Source organism: Serpula lacrymans (assembly GCF_000218685.1).
Source record: "Serpula lacrymans var. lacrymans S7.9 unplaced genomic scaffold SERLAscaffold_15, whole genome shotgun sequence".
In the NCBI taxonomy this organism is placed as follows: Eukaryota; Fungi; Basidiomycota; class Agaricomycetes; order Boletales; family Serpulaceae; genus Serpula; species Serpula lacrymans.
The window spans coordinates 1,064,832-1,081,632 of record NW_006763304.1 but is presented as its reverse complement, the minus strand read 5'-3'; the positions used below and the strand labels follow the sequence as shown (position 1 = coordinate 1,081,632).

Genomic DNA, 16,801 nt, shown 5'->3' with positions numbered 1-16,801 from the left:
GCTCTCAACTCAGACGTTCGTGGTGACTCAGGCATAACTTGAAATATCCACGGGATTTTGAAACGCAAACATGAGCATTGATCCGAGAATTATTGTCGTATGCATTCCCAAGGACACGAGCAATATTTTTTCCAGCTGTCGTGTATTCGCGATATTTTTGTCTTTACAGGCTGGGGACTAGACTTTTGGTTTCATATAAACTTTGCTCGAACACGTGGGTTAAAATACAGAACACCAGGCTAAAATTGTCTACAATATATTGGTTACACACTCATAGGGCTATACATAAGGTTTAAGGAATTAGATCGTTCAATGGGAGAAAAAGGAGAGTAGTACAAGATAATTCCTAGCAACTTCGGGCGCTGATCAAACATGCCACCAGTAACTTAGCTAAGCGTAGCCAAAGGATTCGATGTGCAGGGTTACGCTGGGACCGCCCGATAAAACGCTGGTAGGACCGGAAACAGGAAAGCGGAGGGCATTGCGAGTGGCGCGTGCAACAGCCTGGGACCCGCACACTGAATAAAATAATAGTCAGAACTCAGAGCCTGAAGACGGAAGCCAAACTTTACGCACCACTGACGGACATCCTTCCGGTAGCCATACCGACTTCCTCTTTCAAGATCCCATCTAAATTCGGTCTTCCGTTCTCTACTCTCACAGCGCTCATAGCAAGGATGGAATCTTTGCTTTTATCCACGACCTCGTTGTATTCATGCTCTGCAATTTCAGAGCGGGAATCAGAGTGAATTGACTCAGTGTCATCATCGCCGTAAGCCTGTTCTAGCGGTGCGACAGTTGTGCGTGCGCCGGTGACGTGGATACGAATATCAACAGCGAGATGTGGCGGTGCCAGTTGAATTGCTTTGATGAGGGTATCATCAATCCAGTACAGATGATCTGGCGGTACAAAAATCAATGTTTGCGACTTACTGACATCCAAATAGGCTTACCATTTTCACGGATCGACCAAACGAATACAACACGTCGACAAATGCTTTTTCCATCACGAACTTTCCTGTATGTCGAAACGCAAGCATGAGAATATGTGTGTTCGGAAGATGTAATTCACTGACTCTATGACATCCAAGAAGTTGGGAAGCGTATAAGAGATACCAGATCCACCTACATATTTTGAGAAAAGGGGAATAGAAGTCAAAATGCATATTATACACTTACCCGCAATGAAGATCGATGTATCAAAAGACCCCAAGTCGGGAGAAGGACCATAGGGTCCATCGATAAACACTTTAACCTTTCCTCCCTTCAACGCTACATCCTTCAAGCGCTTTGTAAAACCTTCTTGGACGCCGACAAAGAAAACAACTTCCTTCCAGAATGGAGTACTTTTCCCAAGTGCGTGTTCTGCCAAGCTTTTCCTTTTCTCACCCTTTTCAGTGACAGGGGCTTCCTCCACGGAATCAAAGAGATTAGAATCAAAGCTTGCAATGGTGAATGGATGAGCCTCGAATGGAAGCTTGGATACGGAAGGCATGATGAGATAGGCGGTCTGACCAGGGCTCCAGTGAAAGTGGCTCGGGCGATGTAAGCGGAGGCGGACATTATTGTCATCAAGGAGTTCTGTTGTGGCGTCCATGGTAGAACCAGACCTAAAACCAAAGTAGGAGTGGTTGAAGACAATAAGGCGACAAACACGAATGAAACGATCGAGGGCCCAGAAAACAAAGGAAGGCCAAATCCAATATCCAAGGCTGATATAATGTTACATTAATGTAAACCGAAGGCAATTATGGTATGCTTACCTCTGGTAGTTAGTGTGAAAGTAAGCAGTGACGAGGAAGATTCTGTGTCCAAGTGAATCAGCCCATGGAAAATGTGAGAAAAAGTGGTACCTACAAGACCATTGCGAAGTGAGTATAGAAGAAGAACTCGTATGCATTTGCCCTGACGGGTCGCAAGGACACAAAGCACAACAAAGTCAATGCAATAATTGCAACTAAGCCACAGCGGAGCCAGGATTGAGCTAAATCGCCTTTGAATCTGAAAAGTATGTGAGAAAAATGTATCCAGACTTGGTGATGAATGCGCATACTCAGCGTAGTAGACAACCTCACTCCCAGCATGCACCCAAAGCAAGATAACTACAACTCGAGCCATCATTCGGTGCACATAGTTCAACTAAAGCCTTGATAAGTGTGGGACACGAAATCAAAGTATGCAAAATCTTACTCTGTCATAACTAATACCGGTGACGACTAGAAAATATCGATGGAATTAGCGGATGATAAATTAAAAGAGTGCTCTGAACTTGCGTGTGACTAGATTGTTCTTGGTTCCAAGGGCAGCAATCAGAGGGAACTGACTTGATGCGAGTGTTCCAGCGCGATTATACCAATAAGATATGTCAAGTTTTTGACCCTCGAGATCAGTTGCTAGAAGATTCAAAGAGGTTAGATGATTAACGCAGTGACCATACAACAACGATAAAATACGAACTATTAATGAAAGCCCAGACGTAAAGAAAGATAATATAAGCCATGGTCACAAAAACTTCAGCCATATTGAGCGTGTAAGATTTCCCGATCTCCAGAGTCCAGCGGAAAGCGACCACGCGATAAATATTTATGAGAGCGAGAGGAATGCGTGCAAGGGATAATGCATGTCTAACTGGTGGAGATGCCAGCTCCGGATCAGCAGCACTGCCTTGCGCTCGCCTTCGCCTAGCAAACTTGGAGTGTATGTACGATGCCCACTGGAAGATACCAATGATGAAAATGAACAGAGCAAGGCAGTACCATGCTTGCTTGGGGTACAACTTGGTCCTCGCAACGCGCAAGGTTGAGTCAGTGGGACCCTTTGTTTTCGCAAGCATTGATGCGTCCATGGTCACTACAGCAAAATGGATGCTCAGGGGAACTCGTTCGGGGGAGTCAGGTTATCGCTAAGTACTCAACTGCCTTTTAAACACACGGCTGAAGATGCGGGAAACCGGGAGATTATATATTCACATCTGCTGGCGCTGAGATGATAGCAAAGACAGAGATTCGCCCTCGATCGACGGGCTAACACGTCGCAACAATCACGAAAGCCGGTCCTTTAATTCACAGGCAGACCATAGTCCTGCACAGGACGGGAAAATCATCAGGTGTGGATAAAAGAACCCGGAACACTGGACGAGTTGATGAGATTGAAGCAGTAAGCGGGGTCTGTCAGAACTATCGAAGTGAAGGTCAGCGTTGCGCGGCAAACGAACGAACGCCAAAATTATCTTATCTGATACAAATTAGTATTATTGTAGATATCTCAGGCTCTAAACCATAATGTTTGTTACTCACATGCTGCAGGAAGCGGTGATGCTGCATAGAATGCTCGAAGCGAGTCTCCCGCTGAAGTATTAAGAGTGACATTGTGTCTGTCTGTTCAATAAAGGCAACGTGGCAATGATTTTACGGGTTTATGAAATGATTAGGACTGATACTGGGCGAAACATTGCAAAGACGAGGCAAAGATGGGGCTCTCACGAAGCACTGGAAGTTGATCGCTGGTACCAGATATAGTATCCCTGTGGCACGCAGAGATGTCAGATCTGCTTCGTACACGCCGACCAGGACAACGGATGGCATGAGGTGAGGATGGTATAAAATAAAGAAAGAAGTCGGCGGCGTCTCTTTGTTGTCCGAACTTGAATATAGCTTGAATACTGACGTGGCTGCCCACGGTAATCTCCGAGGTAGTGTATCCTACATGACTCGATGATTGCCACACTCCTTTCAGTGCCAGCCTCCATCTCACAAAATATTGGCGCGGTCACTATCAATCCTTTTCGTCCTACCTTCATCCAAGCCTCGTCAAGACCGCCAATTCATGTCCACAATAAAGTCTTGCGCTTTCATGCGCATATGGCGCAGAAAGGCAATGACTCCCATCGTTCGAGATGGGCCAGGCCTTTTACCCGGATTGTTGCTATATTCGATCATTTCTAGTTGGTCCTTTCCACTCCGCCACAGCTTTGCCTGGGTGTCACCAAGGGCTTGTTTCAATCCCGCCATTCATTCTCACCCCTACGACAGTTGCTACGGTTGAGAAGGGCTGTCAGTTATTGTTGTAATCGTATCATCTAGAAAAAGTCTCACAGCCGTTCACATGTGCTAGCTGCTTGATCTGATAACTTCGCATCCATGGACGTCGCCCGGGGCACTCGGACTGCCCCTTTGTGTTCTCATGGATATCCAAGTTGTTGTATCGGTCCAGGCTACATATCGAACTCAGCGCTGATCCCACCTGTCTTGTATCAATCACTTTCAATACAAACCATCCGGTGAAAATAACTTGGGACTTAGTCACCGGTATGATCGTCAGATTCATTTTCGAAATCGGTCCTTCACTTTGACGTAGCTTACTCATTTAGCTCTGTGGTTACTCGGCACATATTTTTTGTAGGTAAGTGAAATATACTACTCCTGACCGTGTCTTTGACCTATCTTCACGACGCTCTAAACAGCCACCCCTGAACTGTGCACATCAAACACCATGTGCAGATACAAGATAGATGTCAAAGAGTCCTCGCTTCCGCAGAATGTCCTATAAATGGGGCTGAGAGTAGATGCTGGAACCAGTCATTATCAAACAAACAATCCTCAACTATGGTTATCCAAGAACATTGCAACACTCGTAAAACTCGGAGCACTGATCAGAATTAGGCGTGGTATCGCGGGATCGATAAAAGTATCTTTCCGGGTACGCTGAGATTAGCTGTGGCACTTTTACTTATGCTGCCTCTTTAAACCCGTCAAGAACCTGTCCTCGGAAACGTGAACTGGTCTTCCATCTCGCATGGCCTCATGACGACTCATGACGGCGTTTTTGCACTTCATCACAGCAGTCTATATTAGGCCCATGGCTGGCTTCCTCTTACTTTCGGGGCCGCCAAGAGAGAGTTGAAAAAAATGCGATGGCAGCGCATATATTTTTTCGACATTTCCCTCGGACTGTGCTCTAGTAGACTGGATTGTACAGGTTTGATGAGTGTTAAGGTAATTACATATGTCTAATGAATCCGATTTTGACTGTAACTGAGGGATGTCACTTCCTAGGATATCACGGTACCTGACATCGACTGAATGATGGTAAGGTAGGCCATTGGATTGGAGGGGAGATAGGTGAAAGAAAGCGCTCGTAAACGCATGCAGCTGGCTTGTGTTTTCTCAAGCACTACAAAAGCACCGATCTACCACTCGAAGTTTGCGGTATGACAAGCCCTAATTCAGAGCTTATCAACTTGCACCGACTCCAAGGCTCCAATCATAATTCGACCCACGCGTGAAAGTTCCGTGACTCTGGTCAAAACCTGTCCGGTTACCTGTGTATCTGATACGATGACTCCCATGCAACCGCCGACCGTTGATTGAGTTTTTCCGAAGAGTTTCTTCCAGTTTTGTGCTTTATCAGACAACAAGACCGCCGTCTCTCCCACAGCTCTTTACCGGGGATGATAGTCCCTCTCACGACTTGCATTGTGAGAGTCGGGTACACTATTCCTGGGATAGTTTCCACACATGTCCAGAAAGTGCGTCCCAGAGAATGATGATCAGTTTGCATTTCATGCTCAATGGTTTCATGGCGTTAGTCGATGAAATGTCCAGTCTTATCAATATCGTATTGCATCGCAAATATATATATATATTATATATAGTACTACTAACCTAATGGATTGAGTTAGTCCGCATCATTTCACCGAGTCCGGGCCATTGAGGCGTAATGGAGCGAATCCTGTGTAAAAGAAGCTAGAGAACAAAGACTTGGTAGCGTTAGGTAATGGCCATGGTACCCCCACGTTCCCTATCAACACCATATGGCATTAGACTCGAAGAAGCTTGAAAGACAGAAAGTCGTCCTTGTCACGGGATGTTCGAAGGGAGGCATTGGCTTCAACCTGTAAGCGAGTGGCCCCGAAATTCTTTTCGATAGAACCATTCACCAATCTCAAAACAGTTGCGAGCGCTTTGCTGGACAAGGATGCATCGTCTATGCCACTGCTCGACGACTGGAAACTATGGATGACTTCAGCGACCCAACAATCCATAAGCTTGTGCTTGACGTTACGAATGAAAGTAATATTCAGGACGTAGTGAAAACCATTTTGGACGACACCGGCAGAATCGATGTACTTGTCAACAACGCGGGAGGAATTTCTATTGGTGAGTATCTTGAAGTCGTAGCAATCTGTCCCGTGGGCTACATGAAAAAGGCAATATCATCAGACGCTAAATCACCCCAATCCTTCAGGTCCTCTCCTCGACGTTTCAATGGACCAAGCAAGAAAAACCTTTGAAGTAAATACGTATGCTCCTCTGCAAGTCGCGAAGGCTGTCCTGCCATCTATGGTGGAGCGCAGAAGTGGCCTCGTGGTGAATATTGGGTCTGTTGTCGGTGAAATGTGAGTAATAGCGGATATTCTACGAACTGTTGATTTCATCTTTTTCTTGCAGTCCCACGCCCTGGAATGGCCTCTATTGTGCATCTAAGGCAGCACTTCACTCCATCAGTGATGTGTTAGCAATGGAATGTGGTCCTTTCAATGTCAAAGTAATGCTCGTTGCACCAGGTGGTGTCAAATCCAACATCTCAAGCAACCAAGCAGCCACTTACAACATGCCGCTCGACTCATTGTACAAGCCTTACATCGATAAGATCATTGCACGTATGAACATCAGCCAATCCAAAGGTGCTTTGGATACGGACGAGTTTGCTAAAACAGTAGTATCAAAAATTTTGAGCCCCAGTCCACCAACGTATTATTCGTTGGGTAAAAACACTGTTCGTATCTCCTTCTTGAAGTGGCTACCCAGGGCTTTGGCACTTTGGCTTACCTGGAGATCGATTGGAAAGATTTGATGACAATACTCGTAATTTCGTCGACTGCTCGGAGTATCCTGTAGTCCAAATTTGTCTTTTTTGCTACTATTTTTTTTACTAATGTATCTTGTGGGGTGAATTCTGGTGTGTATATTTTGAGCACTAGTATTTATCATATTAATCACGCTATAGAGCGTGGCGGATCCGAACCGCAGGTGGGGGAGCAGAACCAAGCCAGAGACGAAACTTCTGGGAAATGTAGACAAGTATGAGAATTTTTTGAGATTCTTATCTTCCGCAGCTCCGAGAAGCACTGTCAAAACTGTCGTTTGAGGAATGTATACATTACATCTATGAGGTTCCTCCCATTTTGTCCTTTTTCTTCTTCTTCTTGCGGCGGGCACTTTCGTTCTCGTTCAAATCAGTAGTGGCATTCTCATGAGGTCCTTTGCTTCTAACCACTTGTTTGTTATGCAGTCCTCCAAGCTCATCATCTTCATCGCGGACACGTTTTTTGCTTTCTTGTGACAGCCCATCCTGCTTTGTGATCGAGGGGTCGAGCAACGAAGGAATGTCGGAAGATATTATCGGTGTTTGTAGTTGCTCGAAAGCTTGAGACAGCTTCGTGTCGCGTTCAAGATGGCTACCCAACACACTCTCCGTCGGTAACGGGGTGGGAGAGGATAAATATGATTCTTCGGCTGCTTTAGGCATCACCAGCTTGGGCTCTGACAAGACTGCCCGGTAAGTTTTGCGAGTATCTGGTAAATAATAATGGTCAAGTTCAGCTCTCATTCTGGGGTAATTATACAGTTTGACATAAAAGACGTACGACATCGCACGATGAGTGATTTTGCTGTGGCTGTAGACGCGTCGTGAGCTACGTTTTGTGGCAAACCAAGTAATGAGATCCTAAATGAAGATGTAATAGTTGAGAAAACGTGTAGGGGGAACGCATGCCTTAAGAACCTTCCAGCAACTTGGATTCGACTCCACTTACAGATTCGTAATGTCTCTGGGGGCCCTGTAATCGGCCTCGCCGGTCACATCACCACTTACAACAAGACCCTTCCCTTTGGTAACGCGCACCACTTCCCTGGCCGCAGCCCACCAGTTGCGCTTGGCGCTAACACCACTTTCGCCGCCACTTATCTGTACTATGCTTGCTTCAACTTCACCACCGATAGCTCCAGCATAGTTTATCTCGAAGACAGCCCCATTCTTTATTGCTGTGCGCACCAAGGTGTGCTTGAGCTGGAAAGGGAGACGAGGGAGGGATAGAGGTAGTGAGATGATATGTGCAGTAAGAGGTGAAGGGAGGCTGTGTGTTAGACATGCAAGAGAAAACGTCGTTGCAGTCGTCGGCGCTAGGGAGATTACGTCGTATGGATCGACAAGTGAAGTGTTTGCGTTAGTCTGCAGGTTATCGACCAGCGATGCAGCCAAAGGTCAACGTCGTATTTAGAAAGGAAAGACGTGGATTTACCAAACCAAAGCCTTTCTCGCTATCATCATCTAGTATTATAGTGAGTCTCTTCAGGAATACAACCCCTTGCCTCCTCTTCAGCTGTGTAATCAGACCGTTGAGGATATTGGTGTGGTTTTTGGGATCGATCTTTTTGTGCACGGTTTGATTAAATGCGATTACACTATATCCTACTATGCTTGCAAACCATTAGATCAAGTACCATAAATGATGACAATACACAATACTGACAATGTACAAGCAAATCTATGCGAGCTTCTATCGCTCTGACTTGACCCAGTGTATGAAGTAAAGGTTCTCCCTGCGCTTGAGGTTGTTTCCCTTTCCCTTTCTTTGGCTGCGACAATCCTGATGGGCCAATGTCTGGTACAGGTACATTGAGGTCGAAGAACATTGTTGATGGATGACCCTCCGAGAGACTTCCTGAATTGAACCTGGTCCACGGTTTCAAGTTGGTTGTAAAAGGGCTGGGCAATGGCATTAGGTTAGGGCTAGGGACTTTGCCGAAAGTCCTTTGCTAACCAATTTTGTTGATAGCCACCGTTACTACCAAGTTACTACTACTACTAAATATTCAACTGTACGATGAAGTTATACAGCATGTTCTAACAATCGCGCCAATCTTTAATATCAGCCAACGTCCTCTCTATAGTCTCCCATAACTCCCTGGCGAGCTCGTCGCTGTTCGCCTTCTTCGACGGCTCTGTAACTTTGCCCACAGGAATGAGATATGCTCCCTGATATTTCTCCGCCTGTTCTTTGACATCGTTCGATGCAGCTGCAAAAGCCGGCGTCCAACCTCCAATGTCTGGGGTTACGAAAAATGGATAGATTAAGACCCTGACGAGGCTCTCAAAATACAACTTGTGCGCGAAGGTGTTCACTGCTCCAGGATGGAGTGAAACAACTGTGATATGCTCCCCTGCAACTGTAAATTGCCTTTGAAGCTCTTTTGCATAGAGGATGTTGGCGAGTTTGGTCAAGCCTGTAATTATGAAGAATGTTGAATAGATGCAGTGTTCGGATTATATAAATACACCGACAATATCTTGAAAATGGCGGTACGTAAGATTTACTACAGTCTTTGTTTAAATCTTCTTTGTTTCTGAATCGAGCTCCAGATGGCACGTATCGATGTCCCTCTGAAGCCACCTGCAATAATATCGGCTTTATTCGTGTAGCAGAATACTGAATGAAAGGCTACGCACAACGACAACACGCACGTCTGAGTTCGGCTCTGCTGCCGTTCGTTTTAGGGTAGGAAGCAGAGCCTCTGTCAGAATAAATGGACTGATCATACTAGCAAGACGTCAAAGTCTATGTGTACAACATTGACCACGATATTTGAAACGTACTTTGTCATCATGATATTCGATATTCCTTTATCCAAAAGTTGGTAAGTGAACAGGTTTTACTAAGTCACGGTAGATCATGACAAAACTCACCATCGACATCTCGATTATAGCTCTCGGTTACTCTGCCATCATTATAGCGTTTAAGGAACCGTGCTTAATTAGAGTAAGCGCTTACGTCGCAGCATTATGGACTGAGCAATCAGTAAGAACAAATTATTCAATTAGCACGCCTGCGGACTGATTAAAGAAGAAGGGCGTACTGAGCACATCGAGTTTGTCCTCCTTGGTCATGAATTCTTCAGCAGCCTTCTTTGCATTGCGAATATCTTTCAAATCCAGCTCTAGCCACACAATTTCCCCATTACCTGGTCCGAGTCCCTCCGCGTTGAGCTGAGCGATGGCTTCTTTCGCCTTTGCCTCGTTTCGAGCTGCCATATAAACTTTGGCACCATGACGAGCGAGGTGCCTAACAGTAGCATATCCTATTCCGGCGCTGTGGAGCCTAGTCAAACACACAGAGCAGAGGACAGCGCCCTGCACTCACTTTCCACCCGTGATGAGAATCACTTTACCAGTCAAGTCCGGTAAGTCAGTGACTGGGTTAAAATGAATCTGCTTAGATGAATGGCCGCCCATGATATTGACTTGGTTCTCAGGATAAATCAAAAATTGAAGACAGTGTTTGTGCAATTCTTAGAGCTCCACTATCGGTGTAAGGATATAAAGAGGGGACGAAAGGGATGAACACTTGTAACAGATATTTTAACGCTGCGAGCCTATGTATGACCGGTGTGCGATCTGTTGCCTGAATCACAATACGAAATAGCATAATCAACCGATCAATTTACCTCGAGATCGTGCAAAGACTCGACGTCATCGCAACAACAACTGCTTTACTATTAGTAGATATTTAAGCGGTGTTGGACAAGAAGAAAAAAGAACAGAGCCGCACATGAATGGCTGTAGAAAAGATAATTTACGTATGTATTTATATAAACAAACGAGCGGGAGGATTCGTGTCTTTGAGAGGATCGAGCTGTGCATCTCCTGAATTAGTTGGGGAACTGCGGCCCTGCTCAACATCGAGGGACGCGGACGAACAGAAAGGGGGAGAGAGAACTCGAGGGCATGAAGTAAGTTGATCGGTCGATGGGGTTTCATTGGGTGTGTGGGCGAACGGCATGAAACGAAGGGACCCCAAAGACGACCAAGGATTGCGCGGAACGTTTTTACGGGCAGTAAGCCCATCGATACAGCAAAGACGACATACGAATTTAGTAAAAAGACGTCAGATCAGTAATGTGTGCGTCACACCCGGCCCTCAAAATGTCCGAATTTGGAGTCGATGGGCGACACCCGAAGAGTTTTATAGCAACGTGGAAGATGCTACCATAGTACTGTGAGGCTTCCCCTGACAATCCGAAAAAAGCAAAAAACAATAGGGCATAGATGACAATTGTCCAACGATCCCACTGGAAAGCTATAGCGTTCTGCAAGTTGGATGTCCATGCAGATATAGAAACCTGGCTAACTTCAGAAAAACCGGCGTGTATATAATCCCAGCTGTATGGAACTGTTGTACCGCCAGCCACGTCGTTCACGAATGCGAAAATTACTGAAGGTAGAATCAATACGATTTGAGCACCGAAAAGAACCATCAAGCGATAATATTTTCCAGAACTAAGGTCTTCATTGCTTTTCATGACTTCTCTCATATGGGATTTTCGACGGATTGTACCGCAAAAAGTGAAAGCTGCGGCATGTAATTAGTACTAGGTTACAATATTATTGAGTGAGAACACGGACTAGAATAGACTGCGCTGACGAAGGCAAAGATTGGTGGCCACATGGCAAAGAGCAGAAATGCGGGCGGCGTCCTTATGGCCACGAAATAACAACCCACTTGTTCTACTATCATAGAGCGGTTTCCCTGGATAACATAATCTACAGCGATTCCAAGTCAAAAACAAAACCGGTGATAGCAATAAATGATGCTACACTTACATAGCGGCAGGAGCAGCAGAGGAAGGCCGATGCCGATGAAAAGATCGGTGAACATATCACGTCTGGTCTGGAAAGATGATGTCACAAACAGAGCTATGCTGAATACTTTGGAATCCATACTTCAAAGCGGCTCCGCCCTACAGTCTTCATAGTTGTGATATGATAAAGCTGACGAGCTATGCACAATGGAGCAAGCTGTACACCGTATTTTGAAGCAACTATCACATAAGAAGCTTTGAAGGACATAAGAAGGTTGTTAAACAGAGAAAGAACTGGTCACTCACATATATCGCACCATCCCGGAGCCAAATTGACGGTATTGTTGCTCCATATGATAGAATTGATAGACGAATTTAGCATCGACAGGCTAAGCCATACAATGAACAAGCAAGTGCCAGTCCTTTCGGCTGTAATAAATTTCAGCTATAAGGATTTACGAACCGGGTGGTACAAAAAGACAAACCCCGGAGATGGTATGGCAATTGTGTGATGAGTAGTATGACACCAAGGAGTGCGAACGCGGAGTATACACGATTCGAGGCTTGATTGGGATGTGCCATCTTTGGGTCAGTACCAGATGTCGGTTGAATTTCACCAGTTCAGGTTGACCGAGCTCGTTCTGTGCGGTGAAGAACGAAATATACTGCCATCCTCGAGAAAAGCATCAGCATTTTAAATATTGAAAAGAGCTACAGGGGCTGTAGCTAAAAGCAGTAGCACAGCTATGTGCTGTGTCATGCATGTAGCTGATTCCGCCTTTTTATGGATACACTACGGCATACATCAACAATGCCTGTCATTTTATCTGCACGTTGAAGGGGAGGTAGACATAATCCAAGTTCCTGTCTATTCCTCTGCCTTCACGGCAATGTCCCATTACTTTCATTGCAAGATGTAGCAGCTTGCTACAACGGTGAATAATTCTCGCAGCACCACTGTTTCTGAAGATGCTCGATGTAAAAAAACAGAAGACGAGACTCAACGCATGGATATATACGGATCGAAGGTGGTGGATTGGGGATCACTAAAAAAACTAACCGGGAATATTGACCAGAAATAGAGTTTAGGCAGTCAGTTTTACTTGTCCATCAAAATGGCTGACCCGCCCCTACAAAAGTCATCCAAATGGTCCAATAGGTCCGTGTGGTGAGGGGCCTATTTCCTGTGCCAGTGATGAGCCCACAAGTCGACAAAGGAGTTGTGCCTTTGCTGTTGTTACAATGTGTGCCCACCTATGATCATCGATCATCGCCTGTGATGAAGCCGCGCCATTTATGGTACATGCACAGCATCAACGAAATAGTGTGAGCATGGTTTTACAAAAGTCTGTGAACAGCTTTTTTCACGCGGGCACAGCGTCAAGTTCACTGTAGTCTCCCGTAGGCAGTCCAATAGATTCGAAGGGAGATAGTCGTTCTCAACAATAATTCATTGCGACATCATCGCAATTCCCACGATTGACATCGTGTCGGTGGTGCCCCCTGGTATGTCCACAAGCACCGTGACTCTATTGCCATACAATGACTTATCTTTCGAACCAGCGATCATGCGTAATACTTGTGCGATGAACTGAATCAATCACAATCCAATACCATCTTCGAGGTTCATATATCTTGTCGATTCGTCAAGAATGGGCACTGACAGAAGGAACAGGTACTATTAGTAGGAACCACGTCTATGCGCATCAACTATAAGTGATTTGAAGTTGACTGTTGTGGAAAACATACTCGAATATACCATTCAACCCCCACGACATCATACTGTCAATGTCAGACACAGAAACTTGAAGAGGGAGAACTTGAACGTAGACAGACAAGGTAGTGTGGTTATTTATCGATAGCACAACGCTCTTACAGTAAGTCTTTCACTCACTTCTTTAGACAAGTCGATGTATGATCTAGATTCACATTCTTCACAGCGCTGCCAGGAGTTTCTGGGTTGTCATCGGGGAAAGGCCTCTCTCCCATTCACTTGCTTTCGCGTGCAGCCAGGTCATAGGGGACCAGTGTGAGAGAGCTTCTGCATCAGGGACTATTCATGTGTAGTCAAGGTATCCGGTATCAACATACGGGATAGCTTGGGTCAATTGCAAGGCTGGTAGGATAACTACTTAATCCCCTTTGTGTTTGATTTACCTGATCAGTCCTGTGCACTAATAAGGAATTTTACTAGATAGCCACACAAAATCGTTCGCAGAATTTTCCTGATGTTCTGATGAGTCTTCTGACTGATCTGTTTATGAAATCTACAATCAGTTTCCTCATTTTAGTATTTCCGCACTTGTTCCGTCACGGGACTGGTCATTAGCATAGAGAGGGCATGAGATGGACATATTTCCTTGTCAACGCGATAAAGGCTGCAGCTGATTTGAAAAATAGTAAGACGGCGAACAATGTCCAATAGCTCGATTCCTTCTGCATTCCTCTCGAAAACCTTCGACTATGTCGTCGTCGGTGGTGGGACTGCTGGTCTTGCACTAGCGGCTCGGTATGTCCCTTATTATGTTCAGTTTATATCACTGGTACTAAACGGTGTTTAAATGCTCACAACTGTAGGTTATCAGAGAACCCTCACCAGGTTGTTGGCGTCATCGAGGCTGGTGACTACGATCCCAATGTGCCTGAAATCAATGTCCCTGGTGCTTTACTATCATCGATGGGCACTACACTATGCTTATTCCTACTCGATACAGGGCTTTGTGGTCGCATCATTGCCAATCAAAAGTTCGACTGGTCATTCATGTCTGTTCCGCAGTCACATGCCAATGACAGAATGGTTTTGCAGCCACGGGGAAAAGCCCTTGGGGGATCGTCTATGGTATAGTCTGGTACCTGATTCCAAGCTTTATTCCGATGTAAATTTCGTCCTACTACTTTGTGTAGATTAATCTCCTTGGCATGTCCCGTCCATCCAAGGAAGATTTTGATGCACTTGAAGAACTTGGAAACAAAGGTTGGAACTGGGATTCGCTTTTAATGTATATGAAGAAAGTAGGTGGAGGGTTGCTTCTCCATACTTTTCCTCATGGTGATATCTGATTTGGCAGAGCGAGACTTTGATACCGCTTTCTCCTCCTGATGCCTGCCATCATTATCCTGAACCAGATTTATCGTTGCATGGGACCGACGGTGAGTTTCGGGACAATTCGTATGTCTTCTCCGTACAACTCATATTCTATGAAAGGTCCAATTATCAAGTCTCTACCCACTTGGTGGAATGCCATGCACGTACCAATGTTCCAAGTTCTTGAAGTACTAGGCATTCTGCACAATAGCGAGCCCGTAAATTTTATGATTTTATGTGCGCTATTGCGTGGTATCATATTCATGGTATCATTCTACAGGGTAATGGCACAAATATAGGAGCAGTTACTTCGCTGGCCAGTATCGATCCTCGTAGTGCGAAGCGATCGTACGCCGCTTCAGCTTATTACGAACCCAATGCATCACGCCAGAATTTACATATTTTTACTGGCGCTCATGTGACTAAGGTAACTAAATTCCATTAATCAGATGTAAATTTAATGTTACCAATATCAAATATTACGCTAGGTTCTTTTTGAAAAGCACGATACATTGCAGAAGGCGACTGGTGTAGAGTTTGCCGTTAACGGGCAGCTTTTGCAACTTAAAAACATCAGAAAAGAAGTCATTCTTGCAGCCGGTTTGTTTAGATACCATATATATATGTCGTGCATCAATTCATTCACTTACACACAGGCACCTTCCAGTCGCCTCAGCTGTTGGAACTATCCGGAATAGGAAATAAGGATGTTCTCCATAAGCACGGAATTGAAGTTCTCGTGGAACTACCTGGTGTTGGGGAAAACCTCCGTGAGTTCTGTCTCACTCACCATGTTGTCGCACGACTTACACCTGTGTTTAGAGGACCACGTCTGTGTCCGGACCATCATCGAGATAGATTCTACGATAGAGACGTTAGACATCCTGACCGACCCCCTCGTGCAAGCTGAACATAATGCGCTCTAGTACGTCCATTTCTCCCTAGTTGCTTTTTGATACTGAAAGGCGAGTAGTTTACAACAAAAGGGGATGTTTTCTTCCCTTGGAGCAGCCGCTTTTGCCTATCTTTCTGCAGCTAATTTAGGCATCTCACTCAAGGATATTCAGTGGTCTACTGAGATTGAGGACCACAAGGCATCCATTCCAAGCCTTATTAAGCAATATGAACTTCAAAGGAGGTGGTTCTCAGACCCATTCCAAGCACAGGCTGAGTAAGTAACATAGTATCTTACTTTTATACCCACTAAATGTACGCAATCAGGTTAATCCAGTTTCCTGGCCACTTTCCCAGCCCTGGCCCGGATCCTGAAAAGCGTTACACTTCCATCATTGCTGCTCTCCTGCACCCCTTCTCTCGCGGAAGCGTCCACATAAATACGGCAGATCCACTGGCGCCACCCGCCATTGACCCAAACTACTTCTCCAATCCAGCCGATCTTGACTTACTTCTAGAAGTTTTGAAGTTTACCCTCAAGATGTACAAGACGGAGCCCATCCTCAGTGTTATGAAGGCCTTTGTTATGCCTAGCCAAGAAATTATTGATGGAGGAGATGATGCCTTGAGGGAATACGTGAAACAATCGTGTGGACCTGTATATCACCCTGTAGGTACTGCAGCGATGTTGCCGAGAGACCAAGGTGGTGTTGTGGATGCAAGCCTAAAGGTTTATGGGACCAGCAATCTGAGGGTGGTGAGTAACTTCCGCTGTAGCACATTGTATCACTTGCTTATGAATGGACGCAAGGTTGACCTTTCTGTGCTACCGCTGGTACGTTGATCTGATATTTTTTATATGTCCGCAATATGACAATAAATGCAGGAGGTATCTTGCCACACGCAGTCTGTGGCCTACGCAATTGGGGAAATGGTGAGTGAGACGTTCGTGTACATATATGACATTGGTAATCCTTTGTTTAAGGCTGCGGATATAATCAAAGGAGTGTTGATACGTGATGGGTCGTTTTCTGGCCCAGGGGGTGCAAGAAGTTGCCATCTATGAATTTTTTGAGGTTGTGGATACGATTAAAGCTTGAAGCTGTTGCGCAGGCGCATAGAAACACTGTGATTGCCTATTACAATGAAATCGTTCGTTGGAACATAGTCGCCTGCTCCTCCA

General features: G+C 45.3%; 8 protein-coding genes across 8 annotated transcripts; 2 read left to right on the top strand and 6 right to left on the bottom strand.

Annotated features, from left to right (window-relative positions):
* Window positions 1-241: 241 nt before the first annotated feature.
* Window positions 242-2,503, bottom strand: SERLADRAFT_478753 (uncharacterized protein; the record flags this gene model as incomplete). The annotated part of the gene is made up of 11 exons (XM_007323464.1): window positions 242-518; window positions 577-900; window positions 954-1,018; window positions 1,077-1,125; window positions 1,180-1,712; window positions 1,764-1,805; window positions 1,858-2,001; window positions 2,054-2,139; window positions 2,191-2,216; window positions 2,274-2,393; window positions 2,458-2,503. 11 exons carry the CDS (start codon window positions 2,498-2,500, stop codon window positions 391-393), a joined length of 1,560 nt encoding a protein of 519 aa, XP_007323526.1.
* A 152-nt stretch (window positions 2,504-2,655) lies between these two features.
* On the bottom strand, window positions 2,656-3,621 carry SERLADRAFT_453378 (uncharacterized protein; the record flags this gene model as incomplete). Its single annotated transcript, XM_007323463.1, has 3 exons — window positions 2,656-2,850; window positions 2,916-3,234; window positions 3,297-3,621. A coding segment is annotated over one exon (195 nt), but the record flags the coding sequence as incomplete, so codon positions are not given.
* A 1,556-nt stretch (window positions 3,622-5,177) lies between these two features.
* Window positions 5,178-5,657, bottom strand: SERLADRAFT_401630 (uncharacterized protein; the record flags this gene model as incomplete). The annotated part of the gene is made up of 2 exons (XM_007323462.1): window positions 5,178-5,527; window positions 5,588-5,657. The coding sequence occupies 2 exons, from the start codon at window positions 5,623-5,625 to the stop codon at window positions 5,317-5,319; spliced, it is 249 nt and encodes an 82-aa protein (XP_007323524.1).
* Window positions 5,658-5,786: 129 nt separating this feature from the next.
* Window positions 5,787-6,953, top strand: SERLADRAFT_478748 (uncharacterized protein; the record flags this gene model as incomplete). The annotated part of the gene is made up of 4 exons (XM_007323461.1): window positions 5,787-5,895; window positions 5,953-6,158; window positions 6,247-6,397; window positions 6,450-6,953. 4 exons carry the CDS (start codon window positions 5,813-5,815, stop codon window positions 6,853-6,855), a joined length of 846 nt encoding a protein of 281 aa, XP_007323523.1.
* On the bottom strand, window positions 6,948-8,736 carry SERLADRAFT_363845 (uncharacterized protein; the record flags this gene model as incomplete). Its single annotated transcript, XM_007323460.1, has 5 exons — window positions 6,948-7,573; window positions 7,645-7,728; window positions 7,817-8,232; window positions 8,303-8,475; window positions 8,534-8,736. The coding sequence occupies 5 exons, from the start codon at window positions 8,694-8,696 to the stop codon at window positions 7,168-7,170; spliced, it is 1,242 nt and encodes a 413-aa protein (XP_007323522.1).
* A 171-nt stretch (window positions 8,737-8,907) lies between these two features.
* Window positions 8,908-10,293, bottom strand: SERLADRAFT_352299 (uncharacterized protein; the record flags this gene model as incomplete). Its single annotated transcript, XM_007323459.1, has 5 exons — window positions 8,908-9,287; window positions 9,346-9,454; window positions 9,511-9,601; window positions 9,896-10,150; window positions 10,202-10,293. The coding sequence occupies 5 exons, from the start codon at window positions 10,291-10,293 to the stop codon at window positions 8,908-8,910; spliced, it is 927 nt and encodes a 308-aa protein (XP_007323521.1).
* A 638-nt stretch (window positions 10,294-10,931) lies between these two features.
* Window positions 10,932-12,758, bottom strand: SERLADRAFT_363843 (uncharacterized protein; the record flags this gene model as incomplete). The annotated part of the gene is made up of 6 exons (XM_007323458.1): window positions 10,932-11,410; window positions 11,464-11,601; window positions 11,662-11,728; window positions 11,782-11,894; window positions 11,946-12,068; window positions 12,125-12,758. 6 exons carry the CDS (start codon window positions 12,219-12,221, stop codon window positions 10,932-10,934), a joined length of 1,017 nt encoding a protein of 338 aa, XP_007323520.1.
* A 231-nt stretch (window positions 12,759-12,989) lies between these two features.
* Window positions 12,990-16,778, top strand: SERLADRAFT_363842 (uncharacterized protein; the record flags this gene model as incomplete). The annotated part of the gene is made up of 17 exons (XM_007323457.1): window positions 12,990-13,145; window positions 13,203-13,263; window positions 13,315-13,516; window positions 13,563-14,148; window positions 14,217-14,299; window positions 14,354-14,478; window positions 14,544-14,651; window positions 14,708-14,789; window positions 14,845-14,942; window positions 15,005-15,151; window positions 15,213-15,324; window positions 15,381-15,494; window positions 15,547-15,649; window positions 15,698-15,895; window positions 15,946-16,453; window positions 16,505-16,552; window positions 16,604-16,778. The coding sequence occupies 14 exons, from the start codon at window positions 14,054-14,056 to the stop codon at window positions 16,682-16,684; spliced, it is 1,902 nt and encodes a 633-aa protein (XP_007323519.1).
* Window positions 16,779-16,801: the final 23 nt, after the last annotated feature.